The sequence below is a fragment of the Mobula birostris genome, chromosome 16 (genome assembly GCF_030028105.1).
Source record: "Mobula birostris isolate sMobBir1 chromosome 16, sMobBir1.hap1, whole genome shotgun sequence".
Taxonomy (NCBI): Eukaryota; Metazoa; Chordata; class Chondrichthyes; order Myliobatiformes; family Myliobatidae; genus Mobula; species Mobula birostris.
In genome coordinates this window covers 5,085,257-5,105,746 of record NC_092385.1, presented here as the reverse complement: position 1 = coordinate 5,105,746, position 20,490 = coordinate 5,085,257, and the positions used below count along the sequence as shown (strand labels likewise).

At 45.2% G+C, this 20,490-nt stretch overlaps 2 protein-coding genes across 2 annotated transcripts in view; one reads left to right on the top strand and one right to left on the bottom strand.

Annotated features, from left to right (window-relative positions):
• The window catches only part of LOC140211302 (monoglyceride lipase-like), a 38,230-nt gene that overhangs the window by 13,657 nt on the left and 4,083 nt on the right, over positions 1-20,490 (bottom strand). The window contains exons 2-5 of the mRNA XM_072281011.1: positions 18,554-18,660; positions 13,763-13,899; positions 9,148-9,255; positions 1,842-1,931 (exon numbers count right to left, since the gene is read on the bottom strand). Of these exons, the coding sequence (XP_072137112.1) occupies positions 1,842-1,931; positions 9,148-9,255; positions 13,763-13,899; positions 18,554-18,660 (442 nt within the window). The remainder of the gene's footprint in view (positions 1-1,841; positions 1,932-9,147; positions 9,256-13,762; positions 13,900-18,553; positions 18,661-20,490) is intronic.
• kbtbd12 (kelch repeat and BTB (POZ) domain containing 12) overlaps positions 9,623-20,490 on the top strand; it is a 64,654-nt gene continuing 53,786 nt past the window's right edge. The window contains exon 1 of the mRNA XM_072280248.1: positions 9,623-9,666. The gene's annotated coding sequence lies outside the window, so the exon portion shown is untranslated. The remainder of the gene's footprint in view (positions 9,667-20,490) is intronic.

Here is a 20,490-nt window from a genome sequence, read left to right as displayed (position 1 = left end):
AGAGTCTACAGAACTGAGGCAAACTGGCATCAACTTCATGGACCCTATACAAATTATAGAGGAGAAGGGTTTGCTGTCTTGAGGTAAATGAGAACATAGAACAGTACGGTACAGGAACAGGCCATTCGGCCCACAATGTTGTGCCAATCAGCTAAAAGGCAAATCAAAAACATCCCAACACTAATCCCTCCTACCTACAAAGTGTTGATATCCTCCACCTTCTTTACATCCATGTGTCTATCCAAATGTCTCTTAAAAGTCTCTGATGTATTTGCCTCTACCACCATACCAGGTGGTGTATTCCAGGCATCCACCACTTTCTGAGTAAAAAACTTACCCTTGACATACCCCTTGTACTTACCCCTCAAATACCCCTTGAACTTATCCCCTCTCACCTTCAATGCATGCCCTCTGGTATCAGACATTTCGACCCTGGGAAATGGACACTCCCCGTCGACTCTATCCATGCCTCTCATAATCTTATAAACCTCTGTCCGACCTCCCCTCAGCCTCCAGCGCTCCAGAGAAAACACCTCAAGTCATGAGAGCACATGCCTTCTAAACCAGGTAGCATCCTGGTGAATCTCTTGTGCACCCTCTCCAAAGCCTCAGCCTCCTTCCAAAAGTGGGGCAACCAGAACTAATAAAAGCAAGTATTCCATAACACACACATACTGCTGGAGGAACTCAGCAGGCCAGGCAGCATCTCTGCAAAAGAGTAAACAGTCAACTGTTTGGGCCCAGACTCTTCTTCAGGATTCTTTACTCTTGTTTACATGTTTACTCTTCCACAGATGCTGCCTGGCCTGCTGAATTCCTCCAGCATTTTGTGTGTGTGGCTTGGATTTCCAACACCTGCAGATTTTCTCTTGTTTGTGGTTAAGCAGTCCATAACACTTCTTAACCAATTTATTGACCTGTGTGGCCACTTTCAAGGAGCGGTGAACTTGGATCCCAAGTTCTCTCTCTGGTGGGTGCCTGAAATGGGCTGCCTGGAGTGGTAGTAGAGGCAGATATGTTGGTGGCGTTTTACAAGTTATTAAACGCATAAACATACAGAGAATGGAAGGATGTGGATGTTGTGCCAGGCAAAGAACCTCTTTAATGTCAACAAGACGAAGGAGATGGTTATCAACTTCAGGAGAACTCATGCCACTCAAATCCCCCTTTATATTGGCAACACAACAGAGGAAACTGCGAGTAGTTCCGAACTCCTGGGAATGCACGTCACACACAAACTCTCATGGTCCCAGAACACATCGTACACAGTCAAGGAAGCTCACCACCGCCCTTACTGTTTGAGGAGACTGCAGAGAACTGCACCGTGCACATTTATACACCTGTCAATTTACAGATGTGCTGCAGAGAACATCCTAACAAGTTGCGTCACTGCTTGATATGGACACTGATGGACGGGAAGGCTCTACAACGGACAGTCAAAACTGCCCAATGCATCACTGGCACCAGCCTGCCCACCATCAAGGACGTTTATATAGAAAAGTGTCAAAAAGAGCCAGTAATGTCATGAAGGATCTCTCACATCCTGCTCATGGACTGTTTGTCCCATTTTCATCAGGAAGGAGACTACATAGCACCTATGCCAGGATCACCAGACTCAAAAACGGTAACTTTCCCCAAGTAGTAAGGCTGATCAGCACCTTCACTCATTAACTTTCACCACAGTTCCCAGGATAACACTGCAGGACTGTTACGACCAACCATCATTTGCTACTTTGTCCACCCATCAGAAGTGTGGATGCCGCAATTTCCTCGCGAGATCTTCTACTCACAAAATCATCTCCGTAGAGAATTCACATGATTGCTACAAGGGAAAAACTTACCTCTTCTGCTGAACTTGACAGCCAATGGGGGTCCACATTTCCCACGGTTAAGTTTGGCATCAGGTAATATAAAATGCTGTTGCAGCACATCTAGAGTTGGGAGAGTGAAAGAAATACTTTATACTTTATTGTCGCCAAACAATTGATACTAGAGCGTACAATCATCATAGTGATATTTGTTGCTGCGCTTCGCGCTCCCTGGAGTACAAATCGATAGTAAATATTAAAAATTTAAATTATAAATCATAAATAGAAAATAGAAAAGGTAAAGTAAGGTAGTGCAAAAAAACCGAGGGGCAGGTCCTGTTATTTAGTTAAGATTACGAACTTGTAGGGATTCACCCAGAACATGCCCTCTTCTTATTACTACCATCAGGGAGGAGGTACAAGAGCCTGAAGACACACACTCATTGATTCAGGAAAAGCTTCTTCCCCTCTGCCTCACGACTTTTTTGATTTATGTTTTTGCACTACTTATTTCACTTAACAAATTGATATACATATATATTTACTGTAATTCACAGTTTTCCCCTCTGTTATCATGTATTGAATTGTACTGCTATGGCAAAGTTAACAAATTTCACGACATATGTTGGTGATGTTAAACCTGATTCTGATTTTCTGACCATGATTGTTCTTGGCAAACTTTTCCACAGAAGTGGTTTGCCATTTCCTTCTTCTGGACAGTGTCTTTACAAGATGGGTGACCCCAGCCATTACCAATACTCTTCAGAGATTGTCTGCCTGGTGTCAGTGATCACATAACCAGGACTTGCCACGCCCACCAGCTGCTCATACCACCATTCACCACCTGCTCCCATGGCTTCACATTGCCCTGAGCGGGGAGGGAGGGGGCTAAGCGGGTACCATTCCTTACCCTTGGGTCAGCTGATGGACAGAGTGTCTTACACCTCCTTTGCTAAAGGTGTACCTCCACACTACCACCCACTGTGATGGTTGTCCGACGATGACGGGAGACCTGCGTGGGAGAGTTTTTAAAGTGGAAAAGCTGTTGCACTGTGTAAGTTCCACTCTCTCAACCACAAAAGTCTGGGTCCAGTGAACAAGCTGGGGTCTTCCTTGGTAGCAGTGGGTGACCGTGACGTCCTCTGTGCCTTGTCATGCCCTTCGCTCTCCACAGAGCGTAGCAGTACCGCCTCCCTGGCCGTTGGATCTCATCTGCCCAGTCCGCTGGAGCTGACCACGCACACTAGAACGGGCACGTCCCTGTCTCACTGGGGTAGGAGACTACCCTTAGCCTGTTCAGCCCGCCTTCTGAAGCGGTGTACCGGGGTGTGGCCACTGTCGCATGCAAACAGCTACTTGGTGCCACAGGTGAGATCTGAGCGTCCGGTGGGGCGCAAAAATGAGTGAACTGACCCAGAACGGACGTGTCAAGCCCATCCACCAGAGGTGCTACCCCTCTCTGGACACCCCATACACCCTCTTATGGACAGTACGTTGATGGACTTAGTGATTGCATCACTGGCTACATCAACTTCTGTGTGGATACCGTAATACCATCGGGGACTGTTCACCGCTTCCCTAACAACAAACCATGGTCACCAGGGATCTAAAAGCTCTTCTCAACAACAAAGAGAGAGTCTTTGGATCAGTAGACAGGGAGGAATTGAAACGTGCAGAAGGAGCTAAGGGAGAAGATCAAGGTTGCTAAAGAGGAATTCAGGAGAGATCTGGAGGACAAGTTTGGGCAGAGCAACACACGGGAGGTGCGGAGAGGCATGAAGAACATCACTGGCTTCAATCAGCCGAGCTGTGGAGACTTGGAATGCAGCCAGGAATGGGCTAATGAGTTAAACCAATTCTTCAGTAGGTTTGACAATTGCCCTCCTGTTTACACCCTCCTCACACACCAGTCCAGATGCCAAGGCACCCAATGCCCCCTCAGCACCAACACCTCCACTCCTCCCTCTCCCCCTCCAGTTCAAAACGTGGGTGAACAACAAAGGCTACCACTGTCTACATCCCCTCCTTGCCCTGCACCTACCATCCACGCCTCCAACCAACTCCCCAGTCATCATGGACTCACCTTCACTACGGAGCCAGGTGAGAAGGGCTCTGGGGAAACTCAGACATGGCAAAGCATTAGGACAGGATGGTGTGAACCCCAAGCTCCTGAAGGAGTGTGTTGAGCAGCTGGGTGGAATTTTTCAGTGCATTTTCAACCTGAGTCTCAGCCTGGAAAGGGTCCCGACTGTGTAGAAAACATCATGTGTGGTCCCAGTATCCAAGAAGGACCAACCAAAAGTCTTGAATGACTACCGTCCAGTGGCCCTGACCTCACACATCAGGAAAACCCTACAGAGACTGGTTCTGGCTCACCTCCAACCCCTGGTCGAATCAGCCCTCCATCCCCTGCAGTTTGCCTACCAGGAGCACATTGGAGTCGATGATGCTGTCATCTACCTGCTGAACCGAGCCCATTTGGATAAGCTGGGCAGCACTGTGAGGATCATGTTTTTTGATTTCTCAAGTTGCTTCAATACCATACAGCCCTCATTGCTGGGGGAAAAGCTCCGTTTAATGCAGATTGGCACCTCCATTGTATCCTGGATAATGGACTACCTGACTGGCAGACCACTGTTTGTGTGGCTTCAGAGCTGTGTGTCAGACATGGCTATATGTAGCACTGGGGACCCATAGGGGATTGTATTGTCTCCCCTCCTGTTAACCTTGTGTACCTCAGATTTTAGATACAGAATCATGTCATCTGCAGAAATACTCTGATAACTCAGCAATAGTTGGGTGTATAAAGGGAGGATGGGAGGATGAATACAGGGCCCTGGTGGAAGACTTTGTCGAATGGTGCAAGCTGAATCATCTGCAGCTCAACATCAGTAGGACAAAGGAGATGGTGATGGACTTTAGGAAGATTAAGCCTGCACTGCTCCCTGTTACTGTAGATGGTGAGGACGTGGATGTGGGAAGGACCTGTGAGTACTCAGAGTGCACCTGGATGACAGACTTCAGTGGAGCACCAACACAGAGGCTGAGTACAAGAAGGGCCAGAGTCACCTCTACCTCCTGAGGAGACTGAGGTCCTTTGGAGTATGCAGGGCTCTCCTTCACATGTTCTTCCAGTCTGTTGTTGCCAGTACATTTTCTATGTGTGTGGTGTGCTGGGGCAATGGTATCAACATCGGTGATGCCAACAGGCTCAATAAACTGATTAGAAAGGCTGGCTGTGTTACAGGAGTCAAACTGGACACACTGGAGGCTGTGGTAGAACAAAGGCCCCTCTGGAAATTCCTGGCAGTTCTGGACAATGTTTCTCACCCTCTGCATGCCGCCTTGGCTGAACAGAGGAGCACTTTTAGTAATAGACTAAGACAACTGCACTGCTCCAAAGAGCACCATGTGAGGTCATTCTCATCCTCAGCCATTAGGCTCTAAAATGGGTGAACCTATAGCTGGGGAAGGGATGACTCCCTCCCCTGTTTGTGGTATCTTAGTTTTTTATTCTTTCTTACTTCTCTTCTAATATTTGTATATCTGTGCACGTGTAATGCTACTGTGACACTGTAATTTCCTTTGGGGTCAATAAAGTATCTATCTACCATTATTATTATTATTTTACATTTGCGCAGTTTGTCTTGTTTTGTACATTGGCTGCTTGTCTATCTTTCTGTGCCATTTTTCATTGATTCTGCTGTATTTATTTGTTCTACTGTGAATGTCTGCAGGAAAATTAAACCCAGGATTATGGACAGTGAGTATAGAGAGCTTGGTAGGAAGTTGAAAAGCAGGACCTCAAGGGTGGTAATCTCAGGATTGCTACCTGTGCTAGGTGCCAGTGAGGGTAGGAGTAGGATGCTCTGGAGGAGGAACAAGTGGCTGAGGAACTGGTGTAGGGGGCAGGGTTTCAGATTTAAGGATCATTGGGACCTCTTCTGGGGCAGGTGGGACCTGTACAAGAGAGATGGGTTACACTTGAACCACAGGGGGACCAATATCCTTTCAGGGAGGTTTGTTAGTGCTATTGGGGAGGCTTTAAACTAGATTTGCAGGGGGATGGGAACCAGAGTGCCAGAGCTGATAGTGTGGCTGGGGTGAAAATAAATGATATTGAAAGTTTAAGCAAATCCGCTGATAGAAAGGTTGTGAGTGGTGGTAAAAATCTTCTGAGGTGTATATATTTCAATGCTAGGAGTATTGCAGGGAAGGCGGATGAGTTGAGGGCGTGGATTGACACGTGGAATTATGATGTTGTAGCAATTAGTGAAACTTGGCTACAGGAGGGGCAGGACTGGCAGTTTAATATTCCAGGGTTCCGATGTTTCAGATGTGATTGAGGCAGAGGAATGAAAGGTGGGGGAGTAGCTTTGCTTGTTAGGGAAAATATTACAGCACTGCTCAGGCAGGACAGATTAGAGGGCTTGTCTACTGAGTCCTTATGGGTGGAGCTGAGAAACAGGAAAGGTATGGCCACATTAGTGGGATTGTATTACAGACCACCCAATAGTCAACGAGACTTGGAAGAGCAAATCTGCAGAGAGATAGCAGGCAACTGCAGGAAACAGAAAATTGTGGTGGTAGGGGATTTTAATTTTCCATACATTGATTGGGACTCCCATACTGTTAGGGGTCTAGATGGTTTAGAGTTTGTAAAATGTGTTCAGGAAAGTTTTCTAAATCAGTATATAGAGGGACCAACTAGAGGGGATGCAATATTGGATCTCCTGTTAGGAAACGAATTAGGGCAAGTGACAGAAGTCTGTGTAGGGGAGCACTTTGGCTCCAGTGATCATAACACCATTAGTATCAATTTGATCATGGACAAGGATAGATCTGGTCCTAGGGTTGAGGTTCTGAACTAGAAGAAGGCCAAATTTGAAGAAATGAGAAAGGATCTAAAAAGCGTGGATTGGGACAGGTTGTTCTCTGGCAAAGATGTGATTGGTAGGTGGGAAGCCTTCAAAGGGGAAATTTTGAGAGTGCAGAGTTTGTATGTTCCTGTCAGGATTAAAGGCAAATTGAATAGGAATAAGGAACCTTGGTTCTCAAGGGATATTGCAACTCTGATAAAGAAGAAGAGGGAGTTATATGAAATGTATAGGAAACAGGGGGTAAATCAGGTGCGTGAGGCATATAAGAAGTGCAAGAAAATACCTAAGAAAGAAATCAGGATGGCAAAAAGGAAACATGAGGTTGCCTTGGCAGTCAAAGTGAAGGATAATCCAAAGAGCTTTTACAAGTATATTAAGAGCAAACGGATTGTAAGGGATAAAATTGGTCCTCTTGAAGATCAGAGTGGTCGGCTTTGTGCGGAACCAAAGGAAATGGGGGAGATCTTAAATAGGTTTTTTGCGTCTGTATTTACTAAGGAAGCTGGCATGAAATCTATGGAATTGAGGGAATCAAGTAGTGAGACCATGGAAACTGTACAGATTGAAAAGGAGGAGGTGCTTGCTGTCTTGAGGAAAATTAAAGTGGTTAAATCCCTGGGACCTGACAGAGTGTTCCCTCGGACCATGAAGGAGACTAGTGTTGAAATTGCAGGGGCCCTGGCAGAAATATTTAAAATGTCGCTGTCTATGGGTGAAGTGCCGGAGGATTGGAGAGTGGCTCATGTTGTTCCGTTGTTTAAAAAAGGATCGAAAAGTAATCCGGGAAATTATAGGCCGGTAAGTTTAACGTCAGTAGTAGGTAAATTATTGGAGGGAGTACAAAGAGACAGAATCTACAAGCATTTGGATAGACAGGGGCTTATTAGGGAGAGTCAACATGGCTTTGTGCGTGGTAGGTCATGTTTGACCAATCTGTTGGAGTTTTTTGAGGAGGTTACCAGGAAAGTGGATGAAGGGAAGGCAGTGGATATTGTCTACATGGACTTCAGTAAGGCCTTTGACAAGGTCCTGCATGGGAGGTTAGTTAGGAAAATTCAGTCGCTAGGTATACATGGAGAGGTGGTAAATTGGATTAGACATTGGCTCGATGGAAGAAACCAGAGAGTGGTGGTAGAGAATTGCTTCTCTGAGTGGAGGCCTGTGACTAGTGGTGTGCCACAGGGATCAGTGCTGGGTCCATTGTTATTTGTCATCTATATCAATGATCTGGATGATAATGTGGTAAATTGGATCAGCAAGTTTGCTGATGGTACAAAGATTGGAGGTGTAGTAGACAGTGAGGAAGGTTTTCAGAGCCTGCAGAGGGACTTGGACCAGCTGGAAAAATGGGCTGAAAAATGGCAGATGGATTTTAATACTGACAAGTGTGAGGTATTGCACGTTGGAAGGACAAACCAACGTAGAACATACAGGGTTAATGGTAAGGCACTGAGGAGTGCAGTGGAACAGAGGGATCTGGGAATACAGATACAAAATTCCCTAAAAGTGTCGTCACAGGTAGATAGGGTCGTAAAGAGAGCTTTTGGTACATTGGCCTTTATTAATCGAAGTATTGAGTATAAGAGCTGGAATGTTATGATGAGGTTGTATAAGGCATTGGTGAGGCTGAATCTGGAGTATTGTTTTAAGTTTTGGTCACCAAGTTACAGGAAGGATATAAATAAGGTTGAAAGAGTGCAGAGAAGGTTTACAAGGATGTTGCCGGGACTTGAGAAACTCAGTTACAGAGAAAGGTTGAATAGGTTAGGACTTTATTCCCTGGAGCGTAGAAGAATGAGGGGAGATTTGATAGAGGTATATAAAATTATGATGGGTATAGATAGAGTGAATGCAAGCAGGCTTTTTCCACTGAGGCAAGGGGAGAAAAAAACCAGAGGACATGGGTTAAGGGTGAGGGGGGAAAAGTTTAAAGGGAACATTGGGGGGGGGGCTTCTTCACACAGAGAGTGGTGGGAGTATGGAATGAGCTGCCAGACGAGGTGGTAAATGCGGGTTCTTTTTTAACATTTAAGAATAAATTGGACAGATACATGGATGGGAGGTGTATGGAGGGATATGGTCCGTGTGCAGGTCAGTGGGACTAGGCAGAAAATATTCGGCACAGCCAAGAGGGGCCAAAGGGCCTGTTTCTGTGCTGTAGTTTCTATGGTTCTGTAGTTTCTATATGAACTTTGAACTTTGCTATGTTGGCAATGGGATGTGTGACAACACTTACAGGCAGCCTCCTTATGTTGGTTATTAACACAAATGACTCTTTTCACTGTATGTTTCGATGTACATGTGATAAATAAATCTTAATATGAGTAGGAATGTGAAAGTGGCTGATCTGTGTTGGGTTCTACGGTGCCAATTGCCCCTCAACCTTTCAAATATACAGCTACAGTCGCCTTGTTTTAACAGACTAATCGGAATGATTGAAAGATCTGTGGTGTTCTTACCCTGGATGCTGACACTGAATCAGCATTCACTTGCACTAACGGTGCCATAAATATCAGCCCAGTGATATCTCGTCTCTTGGTCACTACATTGAGTGTAATCGAAGCTCCCTGGAACGTAAGAACAGATGGAGTTATTAATTCAGCAGGGTTGGACACAGACTTTCCAGGGGTTCCCACCCTGGGGTCCACAGACCTCTTGTTTAATGGTATTGGTCTATGGCATAAAAAAAGGTTGGGAACCCCTGCTTTAATCTGAATTCAAATTACTGATGACACCACTGTTGGATGAATCACAGATGGTGATAAGTGAGCTTACTAGAGTGTGATAGGACACCATGTTGAGTGATGCTACAACAACGTCTTAAACAACGCTAGTAAAACTAAAGAGCTGATTATTGACTTCAGGACGGGGAACGTTCACCAATCTACGTTGGAGATTGCCGGCAGAGAAAGTGGAGGAGTTCCCGGGGTTTAACGTCCCTGTCCTAGACTCAGCACAGAGACATAATCAGAAGGAAGGTTAGTGAGATCAGATTGTCACTGAATACTCCACCAAACTTCTACTGAATCAGAATGAGAATCAAGTTTATCATCACCGGCATGTGTTGTGAAATTTGCTAACTTAGCAGCAGCGGTTCAATGCAATACATGATAATATAGAAAGAGAAATAAATAATTTACAGTAAGTTTATATATGTATGTTGACTATATTAGAAATAGTGCAAAAACAGAAATAATACATATTGAAGTAGTGTTCGTGGGTTCAATGTCCGTTGAGAAATCGGATGGCAAGGGACGGCTGGTGGCGCAATGACATCGGCGCCGGACCCGGGAGCGGAGGTTCCCGGGTTCGAAACCAGTCGGGTCCGCTCCCGAGTACGCTTTCCATCCGTGCCCGGTTGAGTGTCGAGATCGCAACTCGACCTCGTAAAATAAAGGGTAAAAATACCGCAAAAATGTCTGTGTGAGGGGTGTCGCGCCACACAGTCTCTCCCTCGCTCCGCGCCTTGTAAAAGCCATGAAAAAGACATCATCACGGACGCACGCACGCACACGCAAAAGAAATCAGATGGCAGAGGGGAAGAAGCTGTTACTGAATTATTGAGTGCGTGCCTTCAGGCTCCCGTACCTGCTCCCTGATGGTAACAGTGAGAAGGGGGCACGTCCTGAGTGATGGTGGGTGTCACCGCTCCTTGAGGGTGGCTTGGATATAATGGAGGCTAGTCCTCAAGATTGAGCTGACTAATTTTATGACTTTCTGTAGCTTCTTTTGGTCCTGTGCAGTAGCACCCCCCCACCTCCACCCACCATACCAGACAGTGATGCAGCCTGTCAGAACGCTCTCCACGGTACATCCATAGACATTTTTGAGTGTTTAGTTGACAAGCCAAATTTCTTCAAACTCCTAATGAAATATAGCCGCTGTCTTGCCATCCTTATAGCTGATATGTACTCTTAAATACGATACGAATTGACAATAAAATGGACTGGTCAAAGAACACTGAGGCTGTCTACAAGAAGGGTCAGAGCCGTCTCTATTTCCTGAGGAGACTGAGGTCCTTTAACATCTGTCAGATGATGCTGAGGATGTTCTACGGGTCTGTGGTGGCCAGTGCTATCATGTTTGCTGTTGTGTGCTGGGGCAGCAGGCTGAGGGTAGCAGACACCAACAGAATCAACAAACTCATTTGTAAGGCCAGTGATGTTGTGGGGATGGAACTGGACTCTCTCACGGTGGTGTCTGAAAAGTGGATGCTGTCTAAGTTGCATGCCATCTTGGTCAACGTTTCCCATCCACTACATAATGGACTGGTTGGGCACAGGAGTACATTCAGCCAGAGACTCATTCCACCGAGATGCAACACAGAGCGTCATAGGAAGTCATTCCTGCCTGTGGCCATCAAACTTTACAACTCCTCCCTTGGAGGGTCAGACTCCCTGAGCCAATAGGCTGGCCTGGACTTATTTCATAATTTACTGGCATAATTTACATACTACTATTTAACTATTTATGGTTCTATTACTATTTATTATCTATGGTGCAACTGTAATGAAAACCAATTTCCCCCAGGATCAATAAAGTATGACTATGACTATGACTATGAAAAGTATCCTGACTGGCTGCATCACAGTTTGGTATGCCAATTCAAATGGGCAGGAATGCAAGGTGCTGCAGAGAGTATTGGACTGTGTCTGATACATCATGGGCAATCTCTCCCCATCATCTAGAGAAGGCAACATCCATCATCAGAGATCCCCACCAGCCGGGCCATGGCTTCCTCTCACATCTACCATCAGGCAGGAGGTACAGAAGCCGGAAGTCTCACAGCAGCAGGTTCAGGAACAGGCAACTCCTCTTCAACCACTCAGTTCTTGAACCGACCAGCACAACCCCAGTCGCTCCCTCCGCACAGGAGTGCATAACCATGAGGAATTCTGCAGTTGCTGGAAATGCAAAGCAACAGACACAGAATGCTGGAGGATCTCAGCAGGTCAGGCCACATCTGTGGAAATGAAAAAAACATTTGACAAGAGCCTACATCAGGACTCTTGACTTATTTACTTCCATTACATATCAGTCATATTAATGACACCATTGGGAGTGCAGTGGACATTGAGGGACCTTATCAGAGCTTGCAGTGGGACTGGATCAGCTGGAGAAATGGGCTGAAAAATGACTGGTAGAATTTAATGCAGACAAATAGAAACATAGAAACATAGAAAATAGGTGCAGGAGTAGGCCATTCGGCCCTTCGAGCCTGCACCGCCATTCAGTATGATCATGGCTGATCATCCAACTCAGAACCCTGTACCAGCCTTCCCTCCATACCGCCTGATCCCTTTAGCCACAAGGGCCATATCTAACTCCCTCTTAAATATAGCCAATGAACTGGCCTCAACTGTTTCCTGTGGCAGAGAATTCCACAGATTCACCACTCTCTGTGTGAAGAAGTTTTTCCTAATCTCGGTCCTAAAAGGCTTCCCCTTTATCCTCAAACTGTGACCCTGTCCCCCAAATGTGAGCTGTTGCACTTTGGGAAGACAAAGCAAGGTAGAACTTACACAGTGAATGGAAGGAGTGATCTGGGAATACAGGCCCATAATTCCTTGAAAGTGATGTCATAGGTTCAGTAGACAGCGTCATAAAGAGAGCATTTGGTGCATTGGCCTTCATAAACCAAAGTATTGAGAACAGGAGTTAGGATGTTATGTTGAAAGTTGGAGTATTGTGTGCAGTTCTTGTCATCTACTGTACCTACAGGACAGATATCAATAAGAGTGAAAGAGTGCAGAGAAGATCTATAAGGATGTTGCTGAGACTTGAGGACTTGAGCTATAGGGAAAGGCTGAATAAAGGTTGAGTAGGTTTGGACTTAAGGCAGTGGCCATTATTAAGGACCTCCAGCACTCAGGGCATGCCTTTTTTTCACTGTTACCATCATGTAGGAGGTACAATAGCCTGAAGACACACACACACTCAGTGATTCAAGGACAGCTTCTTCCCATCCACCATCTGATTCCTAAATGGACATTGAACCCGTGAAGACTACCTCACTTTTCCAATATATATAATTTCAGTTTTTGCATGATTTTTAATCTCCAATATACATACAGTATACTGTTATTTATTTATTTATTTATTCCTCTATATTATGCATTGCATCGAACTGCTGCTGCTAAGTTAACAAATCTCACAACACACGCTGGTGATAATAAACCTGATTCTGATTCTGAATTGCTCCCTGGAGTATAGGAGAAAGAGGGGAGATATGATAGGGGTATACAAAATAATGAGGGGTATAGAACGAGGGGCATTTCTCTGCCCAATGAAGCAGTGGAGGCTACCTCAGTGCACTACGTATATTTAAGACAAGGTTGGACAGGTTTTTGCATAGCAGGGGAATTAAGGGTTATGGGGAAAAGGCAGGTAGGTGGAGATGAGTCCATGGCCAGATCAGCCATGATCTTATTGAATGGTGGAGCAGGCTCAACAGGCCAGGTGGCCTACTCCTGCTCCTATTTCTTATTTTCTTATGTTCTTCTATAAAAGGAGACTTTTTCCACTGAGATTGAGTGAGATGAGAACTATAGGTCATAGGTTGAGGGTAAAAGGCAAAATACTTCAGGGAACCTGAGGGAATCTTCTTCACTCAGAGGGTGGGTGCAAATGTTGAACGAGCTGCCAGTGGAAATAGTGGATGCAGCTTTGCTTGTAACACTTAAGAGAAGTTTGGGTAAGTACACGATGGGAGCGGTATGGCGGTCCATGGTTCAGGTGTGGGTCAATGGGACTAAGTGAATAACAGGCACAGACTAGATGGGCCAAAGGGCCTGTTTCCGTGCTAAAGTGTGCTATGATTCTATAATGTGTAGAAAGTGCCTCGATACATGAGATACCCAGATACTCGAAGAACTCAGTGGGTCAGGCAGCATCTGTGGAGGGCAATGAACAGTTGACATTTCTGGTTGAGACCCTTCATTTGGATCTGCCCATTGTCCCTGCCCCCACCACCCCCCACACACAGATGCTTCCTGATCCAGCACCTTGGCTGTTGCTCCAGATTCCAGCATCTGCAGCCCCTCTTGCATCTCCATTGCAGCAACAGCTGCTTACCAAGGATTGCGACAACAGGAACAGGGGCAGTGTTGGGTATCGGTCTCTCATCATGTCGATGTGTTGCTGGCAGTCACGGACGTAAATACTGAAATCAGGCACAGTCAGCCTCTTGCCTTCACTCTGCCCATGGCCAACTGCAAATGGAAAAAGAAAAGCCAAGAAGTACTAGACAGAGGGAAGGAGAGCTCAAATTTCAGAGTCCAAAGTGAATTTATTATTCACGTTTATATACTCTATGTTACAATATACCACCTTAAGATTCAGCATCTTGCAGGCACTTACAGGGGAAAACAGAACTACGGAATTTACGAAAAACTGTACCGTTGAAGAAAACTGACTCCAGAGACCAGACCTCAAGTTGTGATACCTTTATTCAGCCTGATGTCACGGAGCGCCTGCAGAAATGTGCAAGGCTCTGAGTTACAGAGCAATTTCAGTTAAGGTTATACTGATGTACAAGCAGATATAGGTAAGATATTTTTAATCATTGTACAGACAAGAGGCTTAATCATATGAGTGCAAGTTCCTCTTTTTGCCATCTCCTCTCAGTGCTGCATCCTGATTGTGAAAGACTGGCTGTTGTTTGCAGGTCTAAACTTAGGACAATGGGCTACAAAAGTTCATTGGGTTACAAGGTTCAAATGGAAAAGTGCAAGTTTGCTACTTAGTTCATGAACCCTTTTGCTGACCCTCTCTGACAAACAACCAATGTGCAAAAGAAGACAAGTTGGGCAAATCAAAAATAATACTGAGAACATGAGCTGTTAACAGTCCTTGAAAGTGAGTCTGTAGGTTGTGGAATCAGATCAGAGAGGTGATCATTGAAGTTATCCATGCTGGTTTAGGAACCTGATAGTCATATGGTAATAAATATGCCTGAATTGGTTGATGTGGTTTATCGTATGAAGAGTGATTGCTAGGCCTTTACTCGTTGGAATTTAGAAGAATGAGGGGAGATCTCATTGAAAGCTATCAAATGTAGAAAGGCCTTGATAGAGTGGATGTGAAGAGTATGTTTCCTTTGGTGGGGGAGTCTAGGACCAGAGGGCACAGCCTCAAAATAGATAGGCATCCATTTAGAACAGAGAAGAGGAGGAATTTCTTTAGCCAGAAGATGGCAAATCTGTGGAATTCATTGCTACAGGTGGCTGTGGAGGCCAGGTCACTGGGTGGATTTAAGTTGGAGGTTGAAAGGGCATGAAAGGTTATTGGGAGAAGGCAGGAGAATGGAGTTGAGAAGGAAATGGATCAGCCATGATGAAATGGTGGAGCAGATTTGATGGGCCAAATGGTGTAATGCTGCTGTAATGTCTTATGGTCACTGGCTCAAAACTTATTTATTTAACCTTGTTTTTAACGAACACCTTCTTGTCTTTTATTTTCATGTTTGCATTTTATCCCATTGTAAAGCACTTTGAATTACATCGTCTGTCTAAAAAGTGATTTATAAATGTTATTATTATTGGTTTTATTTTTTCTCAGCTCAAGCTGGTAAAACCTGAAGTATGGGCATAGCCAAGCACACTCATTTGTCAATTGCTAGGAATTTTCAGACTGTTTTAGTGGTGTTTAGTATTGTGGCTTTCTGAAGATTTACATAGATATTGCTGTGCAGGCCTAATTGTTTAATGCTATTGTGTGATGGCTTTGGGATGACACCAGTTACAGATATTACTACTGGGACAATGTGTACTCTGTTCATGTTCCAAAGTCTTTGAGCTTCCTCTTCTAATTCAGCATATTTCTGGTGTTTTTCATTTATTGATTTCTGTATGTTATGTGATTTGGAAAGGCGGTATCTATTAATTAAGTTGTTCTTGCTTATTTATCTGTAATATTATATACAGAAGGTTATTATGGATTGTGCTATCTGTAATAATGGATCAGTTGTAATATAATTTGTGGGACTCTAACCCTAAAACTGGATCAGCCTTGTATTTATAGTGAAGTATGACGTCTTTTATGAGTTTGTATTTTAAAGCAAGATTTTGGTGAAAGATATTTGCCACTTGATTGTGCCTGTGTAAGTAATCAGATTGAGTTAAACTGCTGCAGGATCCTGTAATGTGTTGGATTGTTTCTGGTCTCTCTTGGTATTTTCTACATTTATCATCTTGAATTTGTTGGCCTTCTATTGTGTATTTTAATAACTTTTTGTGGTAATGACCTGGTCCTGTACTGCCACAAGGAACCCTTCTGTTTCTGGGAAGAAGTTTCCAACTCTGAGCCAGGCGTTCAATGCTTCCTTGTCGACATCTTGTCCGCTCAGATTTATTATTGTTATTTATGGAGGAACAAGGATGTGAAAATGACGGTGAAGGCAATAATTTGGTGTAATCCTCTTGCAGCACAGTCAGCGTCGTGGTCAGCGCAATGTTTTACTGAGCTAACGATCCAGGTTCAATTCCCACCACTACCTGCAAGGTGGTTGTACATTCTCCCCGTGACTGCTTGGGTTTCCTCCAGGTGCTCCAGTTTCCTCCCATATTCCAACAACGTACAGGTTAGGGTCCGTACATAGTGGGCATGCTGTTGGCACCGGAAGCATGGTGACACTTGGGGGCTGCCCCCAGCACCTCCTCAGATTGTTTCTGTCGTTGACATGAGCGCAGCAGGCCTCCAGCGCTGGGCTTCCAGGTTTCTCGAGTACCTGCATTTACTAGTTGTTGTCTTTTTGAGAGTCATTAAACCCTTGTATTTTCTGTTTAATCTGGTCAAGTTAATTGTGACTGGTACAGGTTTCCCACAGTCTATGATTATTTAAAGGGAACTCTCAATTAGCACTTTGGCAGACTCCTTGTGTTTGGGGTGAATGGTTTGCCTCGTGCGTGCCTCTGATGTTCTGTTGGTATTGCTGGGTATAGCCTCTTCTTTCTGTCTCTTCGTGGGGCGTCTGACGTTCCTCCACTCCTGGGTTCAGTCGTTGCCGGCACTCACCGTGACAGATTCTGCCGTTCCTCTGCTCCTGGGTCCAGTCCTGCCAGGGGACACTGTGAACGTCGTCGGTGCAAATGACGCATTCCACAATCATTTTGATGTTTTGATATACACGTGACAAAATAAAACTCATCTTTCATCTCTGTAGTGCGGAGGCAGAAAGCAACTGGAAGCAGCCTCTGCTTGTAAACACCTTCCTGCTGGAATCTCACGCTGGTGTTACCAGACGAAGACTCTACTTACACAGAATATAGAACAGCACAGCTCTGTACAGGCCATTCCGCCCACGATGTTGCACCCATATTGAAGCCAATTTATACTAAGTGTCCTGCCTCCTACGTATCGTCTATTCCCCTCATACTGATCAGAAACATGATCATCAGTCAGACCACAGCAGTGTTGGGCCCCATATCTAAAAAAGAATGTGCTGACATTGGAGAGAATCCAGAGGAGGTTGCAAAAATGATCCCAGGAGTAAAAGGGTTAACATATGAGGAGTGTTTAATGGCTCTGGCCCTGTATTCACTGGAGTTTAAAGGAATGAGGGGGGGATCTCATCGAAACATAGTCATAGTCATACTTTATTGATCCCGGGGGAAATTGGTTTTTGTTACAGTTGCACAATAAATAATTAAATAGTAATATGTAAATTATGCCAGGAAATAAGTCCAGGACCAGCCTATTGGCTCAGGGTGTCTGACCCTCCAAGGGAGGAGTTGTAAAGTTTGATGGCCACAGGCAGGAATGACTTCCTATGACGATCTGTGTTGCATCTCGGTGGAATGAGTCTCTGGCTGAATGTACTCCTGTGCCCAACCAATACATTATGTAGTGGATGGGAGACGTTGTCCAAGATGGCATGCAACTTGGACAGCATCCTCTTTTCAGACACCACCGTCAGAGAGTCCAGTTCCATCCCCACAACGTCACTGGCCTTACGAATGAGTTTGTTGACTCTGTTGGTGTCTGCTACCCTCAGCCTGCTGCCCCAGCACACAACAGCAAACATGATAGCACTGGCCACCACAGACTCGTAGAACATCCTCAGCATCGTCCGACAGATGTTAAAGGACCTCAGTCTCCTCAGGAAATAGAGACGTCTCTGACCCTTCTTGTAGACAGCCTCAATGTTCTTTGACCAGTCCAGTTTATTGTCAATTCGTATCCCCAGGTATTTGTAATCCTCCACCAAGTCCACACTGACCCCCTGGATGGAAACAGGGGTCACTGGTGCCTTAGCTCTCCTCAGGTCTACCACCAGCTCCTAAAAGGTGTAAACTCGGTGAATTTTGAAAGGCCTAGATAGAGTGGATGGGGAGTAGTGATTTCCAATAGTGAGAGAGTCTAGGACCAGAGGGCACAGACTCAGGATACAAGGACATCCCTTTTGAATGGAGATAAGGAGGAATTTCTTTAGCTAGAGTGTGGTGAGTCTGTGGAATTCATTGCCACAGACTGTTGTGGAGGCCAAGTCATTGGGTAAAGGAGAGGTCGATAGGTTCTTGATTAAATGGGGCATCAAAAGTTATGGGGAGAAGGAAGGAGAATGGGATTGAGAGGGAAAATAAATTTGCCATGATCGCATGCCAGAACTGTGTCAATGGGCTGAATAGCCTAATTCTGCTCCTATGTCTTATGTTCTTAAACTCCACAAAACTGCCTGCTTCCACTACTACCCCTGGTAACCCATTTTAGATCCCTTGTACTCTCTGCATTAAAAAAAATTGCCCTTCACACCCTCTTTAAACCCCCCCTTTCTCACCTTAAAAGTCCGTCCTCTGGGGTCAGACTTTTCTATGCTGAGGGAAAAGATTGTGACTGTCTATGCTGCTTATAATCGTAAATACTTACAGTGATCGTGTGCAAATACAAACAAGGACATGTCAGTGAAAATTGAGGTGAAGTCGCTATAGTAACCACTGTGCTCGCCTGCACCATGTACTATCATCAGCATCGCCCTGGAAGAAATAGATGGGAGAAGAAATACCAGCGGAACAGCAAATATCTAAGAAAAGTAAAGCTCACGAATGTATTTTTCATCAAAATTCAGGTTTCAAATTTTTTTATCATCTGTGCATCAAAACATACTGTAAATTGCGTCACTTGCATCAAAACCAAAGACAGACAAGAGTGTGCTGGGGGCAGCCTGTGAGTGACATCACACATTCCTGCGTCATCATAGCATACCCACAATGCTCAGCAGCAAAACACTAAACACAACAACAGCAAAACAAGCCCCGTCCCTCCCTCTCATCCACGCACATAAACAGTCCTCTAATCCCAAGACAGTTTGCCTTTTCGGGCCTCCCACCTCCAGTGGTCTCAGATTTGGACACACAGACATTAGGCCTTCGATTGCAGAGATTCGCAGACCTGGGCTCCGGACAATGAACCTCAGCTTCTGGAATTCTGATTTGACCCTCTGGTCTCGCTCCTTGGCACCCACCAAGGGGAATCCACTGATCATCGAATACTAGGCGTCAAACTCTGGACTTGCTGTTGACAGGACCCTGAACACTAGGCCTCAAACTGCAGTCTCTCTGATTAATCAGACCTCCCTTCCTCCCGCCTGCATAGAATTCAAACTCTGGAACCTGTCGACAGCTCGTTAACCCTAGTGGAGCCACTAGCCTTCGTCCACACTGGTCTTCCAGCCCAACATCCAGCAGAACATCTCACCCGTCCACGGTTGTCCCACATCTGCAACGGTGGCCCTTGAACATGGAGCAGAGGCTCTCTTACATTGCCTCTTTTCCAACACCAGCTGTTGTTGCATTTGCGACCTGTCTAGATTCAACCAACCCAGATCCAGCTTCGTTGAGCATTTTTGCTCCACCTACCTGCTAGCTGGGATCTCCATCTTAATTGCAGTCCCCATTCCGAGCCAACATGTCCGTTCATGGCCTCCTCCTCTGTTAGGCTGAGGGTAACTGCAAATTATAGGAACAGCACCTAATCTTCCTCCTCCTGTGCAGTCTCTAATCTGGCAGCATGAATGTGGAATTCTCAAACCTCCAGTAACCACTCCCCTCTGTCCCTTTTCCTCCATTTTGATTTTTTTTTTCTCATTCCTCTTGATTCAACTGTCTCCTATCTCTTCCCATCGTCCACTATCTCCATCTGCCCATCACACACAAACTCTTTCCCTCCCCACCCCCTCCACTTGTTCCATGCTCCATTGTCCTCTCCTATCAGATTCCATCTTCTTCGACCCTTTGTCACTTCTACCTATCACCTTTCAGTTTTTGCCATCAGAATCAGGTTTATAATCTATCCTTTACAATATGAAATTTGGTATTTTGTGGCAGCAGTACAGTGCAAAGATGTAAAATTACTGTAAATTACAAAATAAATGGTTTATCAAAAAAGGGAAACAAAGGGGTCACCTTCATGGATTTATGGACCATTCAGAAATCTGATGGTGGAGGGGAAGAAGCTGTTTCTAAATCAATGTCTGTGGGTCTTCAGGCTCCTGTACCTCCTCGCAGATGGTAGCAATGAGAAGAGGTCCTTAATGATGGATGCTGCCTTCTTGAAGCACTGCACCTTGAAGGTGTCCATGGTGGTGGGGAAGGTGGTGCCCATGACGGAACTGGCTGAGACTATACCCCTCTGCAGGATACAGATCAGTTGCAGGTATGAGGGCGGGGGAGGGAGAGGTGGCTAAGCCACACTTGGAGAATTGTGTAGAGTTCTGCTCTTTATATTATAGGAAGGATGTGGAGGCTTTGGAGAGCATGCGGAAGAGCTTCACTAGAAACACCAATGCCCTTGATCGGAAAATCCTA